Raw genomic sequence first — 14,806 nt, forward strand, 5'->3', positions numbered from 1 at the left:
TAAAGCTGTTACAAATTTATTACAACACAAAAGGAATATGTTTATGTACGTTAATAAACCGGATAAAGAAAATAATCCTGTGTAAACCGCCGTCAGGAAACCGCAAACGCAATTGTGTCCGCTTGCACGCCCAAAACATCAAGGATGTACGTTAACTACGTTTTAAAGTTTATTTTCACATTTCGTTTCGATCGTGCGAAATTCATTGCGGTTGACCATCAGATGACGCCAGACTTATCCCGAGCCGTGATTGGACGAATCTTGACGGTGACCCTGGCCTCGCCAGACAATGACCATTTAATGCACATTATGCACGGACCTGTCGTCCCCCTTCAGCTGGCCCTACGCGAATACGTACGTACACAATTATTATGAACAAACAAGACTTCCGAGAAAGTAGGGGGCCAGCATGGAAAGGACCAATCAGTGTCTTCCAGTGTCTTAATCCTGAGGCCTCCATTCAGAGAAACAAGAAATCTTCGTTTATATTATATTAGTTGAAAATTCGGGAGCTTGGGAAAACACATGGTCTCCACATTGTATTTTTGCAACACATTAAAATCCCTCAAAAGTGCTTCTTATTAATGATTTCCCCCCATTTTATAACGTGTTGCAATGGGGGGAAAAAAACATTCATTGGATTGTAATTTGAATACAATACCGACAAAGTGGTCGGATGTCGCGCATCCCAATGCTACACCCAGTTCGTTCCATCCCACCACGCTTTGTCTAGTGTCATTTCAGCCCTTGAATATTATGAACAACCGCTTGCAATATATACCCAATCGATATTTCTTCTAAATTTGTTTCAAGTGACGTCATCTGAAGTATTCACCAACATATCGATTTGGTGTTTGACCGTTTGACTGCAGAAAACTTTCGACCAGGCCGAAGGTTTTACGCCCCAAATCGGGAGGCACATTTTCAGCAAACTTTAAGGGGGGATGTGAATACAATGTGTTTTTTACAAATCGTTTTATTGTACGTACATGTATACACTCATGAACAAACATATTCATTTCACTGTAGATTTTCTCAATTTTATTCTGTACAAAACAATGGGCAAAGTTCCCTGTACAATTTAAACAAAACACTAGAGGCCAATGAAGATTTTTTTTGTGCATTTTCACTATCACTTTCGATTACTTTTCCTTGAGATATATTTGAACAGTTCTGAAACAGTTCTACATGTAATTGGAGTCCTGTCCAATACATGTGTCATGCATTTTAGTCTCCAAAATATATCTCATGAAAAACATGTCACAATGTTTCATTTCCAACTGTTGAGTATCGTGAATACAACGAAAATTTGTACAAAAATACTTCAGTACCCATTTATTTTTGTGCGATTTAGTATGTAACACTTAACACAAATTAAGCAGGTGAATTTGGAAATATTTTTTTTATAAGTGGCTCAGCATTTGGAAACTGGTTTGCCATTTTGTGTCATATTATCGCATTGATATTTTCAAAATAATTTTCACCAATGTGCATGCTGGGATTTTGATTCAATATTAATAAATATAAACATTTGCAAACAAAAAATAAATATTCCATATAGATCTTACAAATTTTAAGTCGGCAATTTTAGCATGTTGACCGTCGGGCGTTAATAACAACGCAAGTTGTAACCATAAAAATTTACAAAAACTAACGTTTAGTCTAACACTGTAACAGATTTAGTTTCACAAAATTTGTAAAGTTCTGTATTCCCACTTCAAAGGCCGAAATGAGAAGTCCAACAAAAAAAAAGAGAGTTTGAGAAGTCCAACAAAAAATATACACGTATACAGTAGAAAACTCCTTTCAAAGTTTCATTGCACAGTTTTGCAAAGTTCTGCGGTATACAAAAAATCCAGTGTTTCACATCAAAAATGACGATGACGACTTGGGTTTAAAACACGACTGATAGTCGCCCAGTTCTTCTTGGTACTTGGTGGTCAGTTTCTTGCTGACGTTGGTGAGCTGTTGGAGTACTGAAAACAGCCCGATCAAATGTTCTCTGAAGGCCCGTGCGGTGGCCTCCTCCAGACTACGGTTGCTGTCGGCCCCGATGTTCTCCTTGTCCGCATCCTCTTCGGCTGCCAGCCGTTCCTCTTCGGAAATCGGTCCCCTGATCAGCTCCGACTTGACGGCTTTGAGCATGGCGTAGCAGGCGTGTAGGCTGACCGAGTCCTGGGCACAGTTGGCGGGGATGACGGCCAGGTCTGCCTTGGTGGTGGGGCTGGTATCTCCGGTGGTTTGTTGCAGGGCCAATGTGTTGGGCTCGACCTGCATGTCCATGAGTCGACTGGGGATCAGTACCGTCTCATCCATCTCGTTCACGGCGTCGATGAAGCCCTTCATCACGCCCAGGATCGAGTGATTCGAGTGGTTCGGCGACATTCTCTCGTTGTCTGCGAGGTTCAGCTCCATTTTCTTTACGAGTTGTGGTTTTATGAGTTCAGATGAGCTCTAGATATAGACAAAGTCAGCTGTAGGCCCAATGCAGCTTTATTCCGATGATTCCTCTCAAAACTTCGGCTCACCGTGTGAGCACGGCAATATAATGTATCTGTCCCAAACTACAAAAAATATTAAGATTGAAAGTAGAGTGGTTTTACAGTATACTGCTTCTGCTTATTGATGCTCTTAAGAATCAGCTCTCACCCGTACACCGTAGATGTTTGCAATATTATAACTCTGTCGCAGAATTTTGTCACTTTATACTAGGCGGAATTGCAGGGGCTTTTATTTTTCTTCGAAGGTCACTTACTCATCGTGCGTGCAACTGAATATCCCGGCGTTGTATGGGTCATCACACCACAGCGCATGTACACAAGCTACCACACCGCATGCTGGGAAAACCGGCTCGCCTGATCAGTGACGTCAGCAAAACAAAATGTAAATGAGCTGATCACGCCAGCTGATCGTGATCCGATTGGCCCGTACCGGAAAAGCACAATTTCGTTTTGCATTTTAAATGCATTAGCATACGAACACGCGCCCGGGCCCGTCGCGTCAAGTTGGCCTCGTGGATGCAACACAGGCATACAACGCAGGATTTTACCGGACCGAACCGGCCATGTGTGCAACTAAACCTGTAATATGTATGACCTTGCTCTATGATTTTACCCCCCCCCCCCCAAATGCAAATGAGGGTCTTCCCAGGTTCTTATTCCTCCATGGTCTTCCCAAACCGGCCCTGATTATTATTCAAATTCATTGTTATTTTTAAGCCCAATAAATAAGCAATTTTTGCCGTAAATAATGTTTACTTGATGAAACTTTTTTTGTTAATATGTGTACATTTGTACATACAGGAGTACATGTACATGTATACTATAGCTATACATGTAGTTAATGCAAATTTTTCGCCACCTTTCTATGGAATTTCCCCTTGCAAAATTGGAACAGAGACAGAGAGGGCTCCACGGGTCATATCCTCATACTCGGACAGACCACATCTTTCTCGCCTATTTTTTTTCCATGCAGAGATTTTTCTGTGCTTCCAGAAGAAGCTGCAAGAAGTAAAAAAAAAAATGTAGCGTTGTATGCATGACAGAAATCTACAACTTTTTGATCCAATCGTTTTCGTCATAGTACAAGCTGAGCTATAGCTTGCTGACCATTGAATCTATGTTGGAAGCAATAAGACACGACATAATATCGGGGCGGTATTGACCTGGTAAGGACAAGCGCTGACTTACAGTGCCCGTGTGACGCGTTCACAAAGCCTGGCAATAATATTTAGTGTCGACCTTGGGCAACTTATGATCACGAGCTCGGTAGCGAACCCTTGTTGGAGCATGCCAAGCTGGGAGGGGGGGGGTGTGGTACGTGGGATGACATCTTCAAACTATTGATAGATGTATATAAGTCTGAAATAGGTCTGAAAGTTTAAAATGGGTCAGCTAAGGCCAAAAAAAAGTCTCCGGTTTCTGGTATGCGCGAGCGTCGCCGTATATAGCCATGCGCGTCGGCAAAATGAAAAAGGGTTTTTTTTTCCAATGAAAGATGATGTCCCAAAACCTGCACAATTTTAACGTGTTTTTAGATGGGGTTATGATCGAGAATAAGCTTTATGTGGCCTCTCTGGACTCCCATATATTTGCACTTCGTTTAGTCGGGCACCATTTGCAGTCTTCAGCCGACATTTGAAGCAAGAAAATCTGGTACAAAAAAAGCCGCGTCGCCGCACCACTTTTTGGGCAAGCTCCATTACCATAAACCGGAGACTTTTTTGGCCTAAACATAAAATGGGTCGAACCCTAAACCCCAGTCGCCAAGCCCACCCTTTCTCCGACCCCACGTACCTAGCCCTCCACCTTTGGGAGCTGGACCCGCAATTCACAGCCTACATTGTGTTGTGATGACTCTTCAAGTTCAAAACGCAATACCTAATAAGTATAAAGTGAGGAATATTCCTCCATGCACACATAAAGCAGAGGGTGTCTGCCTCCTTGATCCGTCATAATAATGAAGAAAGTTTCTGACAAGTTACTTGCGATGCCGGACGTGCACCTGCCGATTGTGTACGCCGGTTTTCCCCGAACTTTCCCAGAGCCTTCGCACATCCGAGGTCCGGCCGGACGTGTTTTCTCGGGGCGTCTTTTTCTTGCTATAATAGTGCTAGAGTGTGAGGTTGAAGAGTGCAGTGGTCATTTACCCGTAGGCCTATATACGGGGTGTTGTGAGATTTCCTTATTTTTTTTGTTGTTCATGGCAACTTTGGTTACGGGTTTCACAAAATTAATTGTTATTTTTTTTGGTTAGTTTTTTTACGTAATGATAATCACCCATCTTAAGACACCATAGATTAAGGCCACTAAATGTGCGCGGGCTGCAAAGGAAAGTGAAGAGAAAACAAGTTACATAATAAAGAGAGCAGATTTATACTTCTATTCACATTACTTTTGAACAGGGATAGATTAAAAGTTGATGGAAAACAGCATTCAGGTAAGGAGGCCCAAAGTGCAGCAGTTTTTAATTCTGTACGAGAAAAAAAAACGCTAGAAGAATATCTCACAGTACTGGAACAAATGATGAGAGGAGATTGCATGACGTGTGTTGCGAGTGATCAAGGTGCGAAAGTTTTTCAGATTAAATTTGGGATTTCTTTTTCAAGCATGGAGCTGTAATAGCTCCCATCAGCCACCACACGTTTCTCAAACTTTGTTGGGAAAACTGAAACGTAGAGGGCGGCAGATAAAGTCAGCTGCAAATTTTTTTGTCGGCACGGTAGAACTACCATGCTTGGTGGCGCTATTCATGATCACCAAGTAAATTATAAACAGGCCTACAAAAATGCAGCTTCAAATTATTGCATGTATTGGGAATTCCCCAACATTCGTTGGGGTTTTGCGTATTTCGTCATGAGCCGAGCCTACACAGTCGGCTCGAGAAGCCACACGCAGACAGCTGGCAAAGGAGCAAAAGTAAATAATGCTCAAAAGAAACCAACTTCCACCAGATCTGACCTTGGAAATAGAACCAAAGTCAAAGAATTGAATTCTTTGCAAGGTGGTGCAAGTTCACCAAAGTCAAAATCTCCAGCGTCAAAATCTGGTGCATCAGCAACACCTCCCAATCCCCGGGTTGTGACTTTAGCAGACCTAAATTCAGGAAACAAGAAGTCAAATTCTTGTAGGGCCTCCACTGGGCCTCCTATTCCTAAGTCTAAACCCGGGGCCGACAGTGGCGGAGCTGTAACCGCAAGTTCCAGACAGTCCAGCATTGCAAAGAGTTGTCCAACTTCCCGAACTAAGTCAACTGGTAAAGACGCCAAAATGTGGGAAGATGAACTTCAGCCTCAGCGAGGTTACTCTGGGAACAAGAGTAGCAGTTTTAATTCGTCTGGGAGCAATCAGACAAATTTTGCAAGTAAAAATGCTCAATCTTCAGGTGATGGTGACAGACGAGAAACGTACCAATCGTAAGTTGAGTTCTGAGTCCATTAAATATTTTAGCTTTTGTACTTAATTCATCCAGTTATGATTTTTTGACATTTGAAAATTACAACAAAATGTCATTAGGACCTACAGGCCCACCTTGTCTTTCGGTCTACATTTTCATTAACAAACGTTTTGTAGAATTCTAACATTCGCTTTTGAAATGCGATAAATTTCCATTCAAACTTTCCTATAATTCTAGCCAAGGAGGTTACACCCGAGTTATGCCTGATCAAAAGAAACGGGACAAATTACAGAACCGTAAGTATCTCATTGATTAACTGTGTTCTGTGAAATAAACTATTATGTACTCGTTGCAGATACTCAGTGAAAACATGATGGTTCTTTTTATATTCATTCCATTATTTTCAATCAATTTGCAGAGCGTACTTCAGAATTGGAGAGATTTGAGGCTTATAAAGAGAAAAGAAAGCTGGGCCATGTCTCCATGACACCAAGCCGTGTGGGTGAGTAGCACCCCAGGAAACCACCTCCCCCACCCCCACCCCAACCCCAAGATCCCTAAAGTGACGTGATGGCTGACAAGTGACAAAGGATAGTGCATTGCTGAAGAGGTGTGAGATTTTGTCCTGACTTTATTTTTCTTTGTACTTAGGAGGAGCAAAGGTATCAGAAGAAGAAGCAAGAAAGCAACAGCAGAGAGAGCTGCAAGACAAGAAATATGAAATGATTGTGAGTGTAAAAATAGACGGCTCCCTTTGGAAAGTCTGGCCCTGGTTCATCTTCACATTCTTCCATATCAAATTTGTTTGGCCGTCCTAGACCGAATCCAATTTGACAACACCTCCATTGATACGAATGGGCCAGATTTTCATCATAAAATTCACTTTTTTTGAAAAAAAATTACCGCATGCACGAGGGACCAATTTGCCATTGAAGCATTACACCACACTGACCCGGGTCAATACATTTTTCTTGACGACGGATTACGCTTTACGCATAGCAACCAGATTTGCCATTTATGCTGAACAAACACATGCCAAAAACCCACAAACTCTCAAATATTGACCTCTGTTTTGTAGTTTTTGTTTTGCTGACTAGCTTGAATGGTGACAAGAAATTGTCCTGTTTTGCTGTCAAATCAAAAGATGATCTGATTTCAGGGCAATTTCACCAGCAACCGGCCGTGACCATGATTACGTCATTACTCTGATTGCGAATTTCACTTGTCCCGTTATTTTTTCATAAAGTAAAAAAAAATCTCCCATAACTGACTGGTGTGACCTGTATATACAAATCACAATACTTTCAGGACCTGACGTTTTGATCTCAGAAGAATCTTTCTCAAAGGGCCATCTAAGGAAAGATTTTGAAAAAAAATTAGTTGGTGTTTTTAGTCAAAGCACGGAGGAAGTGGCTTCATTAAGCATTGACGCATCCAAATTAACTTCACCCACTTTTCCTTTTGAATCATCAGAGCAAGAGAGGACTGTGGGCTAAAGAAAAGAGGGAAAGAGAAGAACAGGAATATGCCGAGAAAAAGGCCAGGGCTCGTCAGCAGGTTAGTATGTCAAAGGTCAAAGTGTGCAACAACGGCTTGATTTGATACCTGTACCAAACCACACTGCCTGTTACTCCCCATACTGTAGCAAACTGTGTCGTCACTGCATCGCCACTGCATGGATTCATCACAATGCAAGTGTTTATGGGTTAAAATGTTAAATTCTTTTGGAGAAATTATTTACAAAATTGATTTTCAGTGAAATGTGTTGCCAACACCACAATCTGACAATGATTTCCATCAAATTTTGTTATTAAGGTGCCGTTTGTTGAGTGCACTTTAGTGAAAATTGTGTGCTTTTTGTCTTAAAAAAGAAAATAGTACAACATTTTCTTTTTCAAGTTTGAGAGAAATTTTCTATAAAAACTTCAATTCTAGGACTCCTTCAGTCAGTCAATTCTAGGCCTCCTTCTGTTTACATTCTGGAATATTCTCATTCGTAAAACTCACAGACGGAGAAAAACAAGCAGAGGGAGCAGCAACGCCAGAGGGAACTGCAAACTAAGAGGCAGCATTGGATTGCCAGAGGGGGGCTGGAGAGGCTGGAAGGCAGTGGGGTGGGCGGAGCTAGTGAGACCTCGTACAATGAGGGGGCAGAAGAGTTTGAGATAGATGAAAGTGCTGTCAACAGTTTGAAGGAGCTATTTCCCTTTAAGGACCGCATAAAGTTGCGCAAAATGCTGGGGGCAGCCAAGGGTGATATAAACACAGTCATTGATTGGTTGTCTGACTAAGGGGGCAAACCCCCCCCCCCCCCCCATAAAGAGTTCCTCTCCCCCCCCCCCCCCCACCGAAAAATTGGCATTCGTAGAAAAGCACATCCATATGAGTTACCATGATAAGCTGGGAGAATATAAAGTCCATTTTTTCCGCAATTTTGTCTGTATTTTTTACCCAAAATCTTTACAAAAGTTTTATTGTAACGTCACTTAGAAAGTGAATAGCGATAGTTATTGTATTATGTAGCCAAGATATACATTTTGAACAGCGCCCCCATGGGAAGATGGTGTCCTCCAGCCCCCCCCCCCCCCCCCCCCCCCTATTTGCTTTGACAGAGGGCGGGTCTGTAATTTTTTTGACTGTATATACATGTAGTTCAGTGGATTGCACAGTCTCTGATTGGGTGTTTGCTTGACTGCGATAATACTGATTTGAAAACAGTCATAATGACTGGTTGGTTGACACGTTTCAGCCATAACTTGGTTTTTCTGAAATTTAAATACTGATTGGCTATCTGTCTACAATTTTAACACAAGATTAATCAAAGTTTATTAGATATCAAACAGCTGCTGTTGTGCTTATTTTTCTTATTTTAATGATCAGAACTAGTTTTTGTCAAAATATGTATTTTTATATTTGTGTAAACCCGAGTGAATTTTTTCCATGGTACTATAACTAAGAAATGAGCGGGGCTGGTGAAAGGGGGGGGGGGGGGGAGAAAACAATCGAAGAAAGACTTAAGTCTCTGAAACCAACGGTTGTAAAAAGGGGAACACATTCATTTATTTACACCCATCTTTGATATTCATTTCATATGACCTATTATGAAAATAAGTCGGGTGAAGAGTGGCTTATCAGTGGAATACTCGTTTCTTGTTTACGTTTCGTTATCACTTAGCTCAAATGTATCATTGCAACAGCATGGTGCGCTTGTCATCGCCATTCAGTACTAACTGTGCTAGCACATACATATACATAAACTCTAAACCCTGTGAGTGTAATGAAGCCATGTATAAGCCAAAATCCATTGCTTAGAGGAGTACAAAATGTTTTTTGTACACTTAAATTTTACACAGAATCTACAGTTAGCAAACATAATTGGTGTCTTTATGTAGGTATTCACCTGATGGCATGGTCAGAATTCAATTAGTTCATCTGTAATGTTTGCGTGACTCATAATTTTAATAAAACTACAGCAATATTATATTGTAAAAAGTCTTTTGCTGATTTGTCCTGTCGTGCATTATAAAAGGCATGTACATAAACATTGTACCCCTTCTGATAAACTATGAAATGGACACGATTAACAATTTTAAAAGTACCTATATGAAAAAACAACTGGTCTAAAAGCTAAGAAAGCATGGCATGCAAATATCTATTCGTTAAGAATTTAGGGAAATTTGGGAGGACAAATATATGCCAGTTCAAACTCTACACATTGATATAAAATAGAGAAGTGCATTTTATGTCAGAACAAATCTGTGGCAAAGTCTTCTGCAGTTAAAATGTGTTACGGTCATGTTAAAAGTAAGCATTTACGGGTAGTACGGGGAACCAGGTACCCTATTGAAGTAAAACACGGGCATCCAATCCCAAAATTCAAATCCCTCAACTATCTCCCATCATATTGAATGAGTTACAGAACCTTAATTTCTTTGTCAATAAAACTATTTACAGAAATGTCACAGTAAAAGACGATACAAGTTTTGAAGTAAAAACAGCCAAGCAAGTTGAAGCAACATCTTTTCATAATTGGGTAACTGTGGTATAAAAATTATTTTAAAAGGTCATAACTCTGAAGCAAAACAGCAGCAAAAATACACTGGTCACAAAAAATATTTACAATGTTTACAGTACGAAGTGATGAATGTTTGTTTAGCATTGGCATCTTAAAATGGCATTTCAGCATTCCTTGTTAACAAAAGTGGCCTGCTTTGATGGTATGCAGTATGCAAACTAAAAAAAATACTCTGATTTGACTAAAATACATCAATTAAAATCCGCATCAATGTCCCTACTCCATCTTAATAAAGGAGTTTAACAAAGAAAAGTTAATATATCACGAAAGGGGTTTTAAGTTTGTTAGAAGTTAAAGTACATTTAGCACAAATAAATAAAAGTGGCGGAACGAGCTACTTATCAGGTTGATTTATTTGCTTCATTATTGGAAAGGTAAGTCAATGTAGGACAGCAACTTTTCATTTACTACTCAATTAACTAAAAAACCTGGCAGAGTGATTCATAATTGTACTCTATTTTGTTACAAAAATATTTTGAAACATTTCAACTAGTCGCTGCAATGCACCATTTTTTAAAAGTCATGTACCCATTAATCTTGAACTTTTATTTTTAAATTAACATTTGAGGGCCTACAAGTATCCGTTATGAAATGATGAATAATGCAAATTGTGTCATGATGATGTGTGCTCTAAAACTAGAAATGTTCATTGTTTCTGAAAGGGTAATTTTCAATCTTCAAATTTTTTTATCAAAATGAGGGCATTCGCAAAAACTGGTTTCTTCATTCAACAGAATTCTTATAAAATTTAAAATGTATCATCCACAATATCATTGAGAAAAAAAATCAACAATTAATGAAATTTATTCTGTATAAAGTTGTTTAAAAATTCCAAAAATGTCAACGCCAACTATTTAAGAATGTCTTTATGTCATTTTATCGTGTCCGTGCATCAAGGTTGTATCTCCTAAAATTGCGTGTAACCTAATGTATGCGAAACACAAGTTTCCATGTCAAAAGTAGGTTGTATCTTGCTAAAAAATAACACGGATGTACACACAAAGTCAATGGACTTTGCGATTGTATCACGAGATACAACCTTGTTGCACGGAGCGTAATCGCGCGAGATACGACTTTATTGCAGAATCGAGTTACGACCTTGATGCACTGATGCGACGATTTTAACAAGTGGCAAGCTTGATAATTATACAATCTTGCAGACATGGACATACATTTTCTAGATTACATTGTTTAATATGGGGATAGGGGTGGGGTTACAAAGAGCAAACAACCCCCCCTCAAAAAAAAAAAAGAGACGCAAAATTCACAATCCTTTTTGGGTGATTCATTTAGTGGCCTGTTTAACTCTTAACTGTACGTCCTTAACAATCTTTGTTTTTACAAATGTTTCTCAGACAGTCAGGTTTTGTTTTCTTTAAAATACACACCGACCGAGAACACATACTCACAGCCTCCCAGTAGCGCCGGCTTGAGGATCTCGGTGAATTTGATTCGCCGACGTGAATGGGTCTTGAGGGCAATGGGCTTGATGGTGCCCAAGTGTTTCTTGGCAGTGAGGGTGGTGAAGGCCGTTTCTTGGTCCTCTGCCTCGTCTGTTGGCACGTACCCTGTAAGGATCACCAGTTCGTAGTTGCGGATCTGGTCCGGAGTGATCTTGTACTTGCAGGTGAAGTCATGAGAGACCAAGACCTTACTGATGACTTGGTCTTCGGATTCTATGTAGGTTTTGACTTCCCGCTTGTAGTTTATAATCCAGGTGTCTGGTTCCTGTGTGACCTTGCCGGACTTGACTGCCATGTCCATGACTGGGCAGCTGAAGTTGCCAATGTCGTACTCTGTGCTCAGGAAAGTATCGATGGGCTTGGTGTAGCCACTACCCCAGGGTGAATCCGTGTACAGGCGCAGCTGGACTGTGGGCCATACAAACTTGGCAGGCTTCTCAACTTCCATCTTTTCCCCCTCCGCATCCTTGTCCTTGTCTTTGTCCTTTTTCTTGGCTTTTTCCTTCTCTTTGTCCTTGACGGCCAGCTGGGCCCGGATCTTGTAGGCCTCAAACATGTGCTTCATGATGACGTCTGGGTATTTGACCCCGAGGTGTGAGCTCTCCACTGCGCCCAGCTGTTCGATGGTCATGTGCTCAAAGCGGATGAATGGCAACAGTTTGGTGAGGGCGCTCTTCTGGCTTGACTGGTGCCGTCGCTCCATGATCCACCCGGCCAAGAGCTTGAACAGCATGAGCTCGTTGCGGACCAGAATGTAGGGGCTGTCCACGATCTTCATCAGGAGGTCCAGGGTCAGGAGATTACGGGAGCTCTCTGAGGTCATCAGCTTGGTGTAGTCCAGCTGCAGCTTACTCAGGCATCGCTGCTCCAATTTGTCCCCTAGATTGACCATGTTGACCAGCCAGCCGACAAGGACGTCAATCTCATCATGGACAATGATCTGCTGGATGAAGCGATCGCACTCCCTGATGAGCTGGATATGCTGGTACTTATCGGCAAGTATTCTCACCTAATAGAGATACGATCCAAGCGTGATAAAACAGATTTAGATTATAAACAGGAATTCTTCAACACGTTTTAATGCTATACTTAACTGACTAGGGGACCTTGACACGATGATAATTGTATGCCATTCAATAACGACCGACAAGCAGAAAATTCCCTTTAAAACTTGGATGCAAGGTTTGGGTTTCTACAAGTTTGGGTTCATCACTCAGTGAAGACATCTTTACTGAAATACTGGAACCTTGGTTAAAACAGAATTAGTCATAACCCAAGGATCCGTTCTTTCACAACCTATGATTCTGCTTATTACAACCGTCCAGCAGAAGAATTATACATTTGGGAATGGGTTTTGAAGAGATTTATTGGCAGAGTTTTAGTTGGGTGATTTGTGATGGATCACAAGTATTGACTTCACAAGTAATCACAAGTAAGTCACAAGCAAATCACAAGGTATTTCACAATTCCAGTCACAAGTAACCAGGGATTCCACTTCATCTGAATAACTTGTGAGTTGACCTGGAAGTGGTTGATCTGTGATGGGCTTATGATGGACTTGTAGAATACTGATTTTTTTTAGTCTTACTGCAACAATGTTATCCGTGGTGAGGTGTATTCTCGCTGAGTAGAAGAACTGGAGGAAATCGTGGAACACTGCTTCGCACTCCCTAAGCTCCGTCAAGTCGATCTCTTCCTGGGTGGCCTCCAGCCACTGGGAGCCTTTGAACATGATCCGGAACATCTCGCTCTGATTGGCTAGGAGCATGCGGTGGGTGTAGAACGTCTTCTTCCCGACAACTAGCTTGACGTCACTGAAGTCTTGGTTGTTGAACTCCAGGGCTAGTCTGGCGCCCAGGCTGGCTGGGCAGTTGACATGCCTGTCACGAGTGGACATGATTGTCGCCTGGTTTAATTAGCCCTTGCTGGTGGAATAACGGTCCAATCAGTAGCTGATCACATTGGGTGGATTTTTAAGTGTTCTTCCTCAATGCTGTACTCCTGTAGATTTTAACAAAAAAATGAAAAATAGAAGACAAAACTTAACTGGAACTTAGAAGACAACTCACATGGATATAAACGTATGACTCTCGACATGCTCAACTTCTTGTTAAGATGACCTATCCCAGAAAGAATATCACTCCGCTAAAATATTGTCATGATTGTGTGAACTGTCAAACTGTGATTCATCGCTTTCCTGAAAAATTAATGGAAATCTGGAAATTTTTTACCCACACCTTTTTACCCCCAATTCCTGCATTAACTGAATGTAAGTCACAAGCATAACAGACCTAAGGATTGAATTTCCATAATTCTAAGCGAAAGCAGGCCTGATTAAATCATCTTGTTATTGATAGGTAGTTACAGCGCCCCCAGTGTCCATTACCCGCCATTTGGCTTTGAGTTTGAAGTTTGAGAAAGGCCACCACACCGTGATACGCTTTTTTTTGCCCATCTGCCAGAAAGTAGCATTTATTTAACAACCCCGCAACAAGTGGTACCTGAATAATGCTCCATTCCTTTATTTCGGCTGCTCAAAACTTACCATCGATCACCGTAAATCAAAAGAAAGGGCGATGCGTGTGTGTGTGGGAAATGTCGCGGAAACATCGCCGCACTACATTTGTCTTGTTCCCATACGAGAGCTCGATCATTGCCACGCTAAACGTTCCACCAGTATAGGGACCAGACTATGCAAGTGACGCCTGTGAGCTAAAAATAGAAACTATCCCACAACCAACGTGACGAATGTCGGACACTTCGCCCCATTTCCACGTCGCCCCATGTCACTTCGCCCCTAAGCACTTCGCCCCATCCCCACTTCGCCCCATTCCCACATCGCCCCATCCCCACTTCGCCCCATTCCCACCTCGCCCCATTCCCACTTCGCCCCATCCCCACTTCGCCCCATCCCCACTTCGCCCCAGCCGTTACATGTAAAAAAATATCTCATCTATTTTATTGGCTTAAAAAAAAACTTTTCAACAGATTCACTGATTGCTAACCAACGGAAAGAATTAGCCCATCACCAAATGAACAATTCATAACCAATCTCTCGAGCTAGGCTCTCCAGTCTCCCCTACCGAGAAAAAAGCTTGAAGTAAAAGATCCAACTTTGTTCCCAACCCGGCTATACCAACCGTCTCCCACTTATCTGAGAACAACAATACCTTTGACATCCTAATTTCACTCTTGGAGGAACCAGTCTCATCTAAATGAAGTTGTAAGTGTCACATATCAGCCAAATTTTGACGGAACATTTTCATCAAGGCAGTGAGTTCCTTTTAACTCACTGACCCATACCTACGGATTCTTTTGAATCCAGCTGCTGATGATTTTTAATCACAAGCCAATAGGAGAGGCGTCTCTGAAT

General features: G+C 41.4%; 3 protein-coding genes across 4 annotated transcripts; 1 reads left to right on the forward strand and 2 right to left on the reverse strand.

The window, feature by feature from the left end:
- Nucleotides 1–1,014: 1,014 nt before the first annotated feature.
- On the reverse strand, nt 1,015–2,808 carry LOC119723389 (mid1-interacting protein 1-B-like). Its single transcript, XM_038194004.1, has one exon. The coding sequence runs from the start codon at nt 2,413–2,415 to the stop codon at nt 1,864–1,866; it is 552 nt and encodes a 183-aa protein (XP_038049932.1). The 5' UTR covers nt 2,416–2,808; the 3' UTR covers nt 1,015–1,863.
- Nucleotides 2,809–4,760: 1,952 nt separating this feature from the next.
- Nucleotides 4,761–9,376, forward strand: LOC119723393 (putative uncharacterized protein DDB_G0271982). The gene is made up of 6 exons (XM_038194008.1): nt 4,761–5,914; nt 6,133–6,191; nt 6,314–6,397; nt 6,547–6,623; nt 7,369–7,452; nt 7,905–9,376. Exons 1-6 carry the CDS (start codon nt 5,232–5,234, stop codon nt 8,184–8,186), a joined length of 1,269 nt encoding a protein of 422 aa, XP_038049936.1. The 5' UTR covers nt 4,761–5,231; the 3' UTR covers nt 8,187–9,376.
- Nucleotides 8,931–14,160, reverse strand: LOC119723392. 2 transcript variants are annotated; one of them, XM_038194007.1, is made up of 3 exons: nt 13,935–14,160; nt 13,022–13,434; nt 8,931–12,442 (listed from the first exon to the last, which is right to left on the reverse strand). In XM_038194007.1, exons 2-3 carry the CDS (start codon nt 13,328–13,330, stop codon nt 11,330–11,332), a joined length of 1,422 nt encoding a protein of 473 aa, XP_038049935.1. In that variant the 5' UTR covers nt 13,331–13,434; nt 13,935–14,160; the 3' UTR covers nt 8,931–11,329. The 2 variants fall into 2 exon arrangements, with proteins under 2 accessions (XP_038049935.1, XP_038049934.1); XM_038194006.1 differs by having other exon boundaries at nt 13,979–14,158.
- Nucleotides 14,161–14,806: the final 646 nt, after the last annotated feature.

Source organism: Patiria miniata, unplaced genomic scaffold (genome assembly GCF_015706575.1).
Source record: "Patiria miniata isolate m_02_andy unplaced genomic scaffold, ASM1570657v1 HiC_scaffold_17, whole genome shotgun sequence".
In the NCBI taxonomy this organism is placed as follows: Eukaryota; Metazoa; Echinodermata; class Asteroidea; order Valvatida; family Asterinidae; genus Patiria; species Patiria miniata.

Bases quoted from the DNA above. Each gene is read 5' to 3' on its own strand.
- LOC119723389 (XM_038194004.1), bottom strand. From the start codon at position 2,415: ATGGAGCTGAACCTCGCAGACAACGAGAGAATGTCGCCGAACCACTCG.
- LOC119723393 (XM_038194008.1), top strand. From the start codon at position 5,232: ATGCTTGGTGGCGCTATTCATGATCACCAAGTAAATTATAAACAGGCC. The intron at 6,398-6,546 runs GTGAGTAGCACC...CTTTGTACTTAG, and splicing joins CATGACACCAAGCCGTGTGG to GAGGAGCAAAGGTATCAGAA. The intron at 7,453-7,904 runs GTTAGTATGTCA...TAAAACTCACAG, and splicing joins AGGCCAGGGCTCGTCAGCAG to ACGGAGAAAAACAAGCAGAG.
- LOC119723392 (XM_038194007.1), bottom strand. From the start codon at position 13,330: ATGTCCACTCGTGACAGGCATGTCAACTGCCCAGCCAGCCTGGGCGCC. The intron at 12,443-13,021 runs GTAAGACTAAAA...TATCTCTATTAG, and splicing joins CCACGGATAACATTGTTGCA to GTGAGAATACTTGCCGATAA.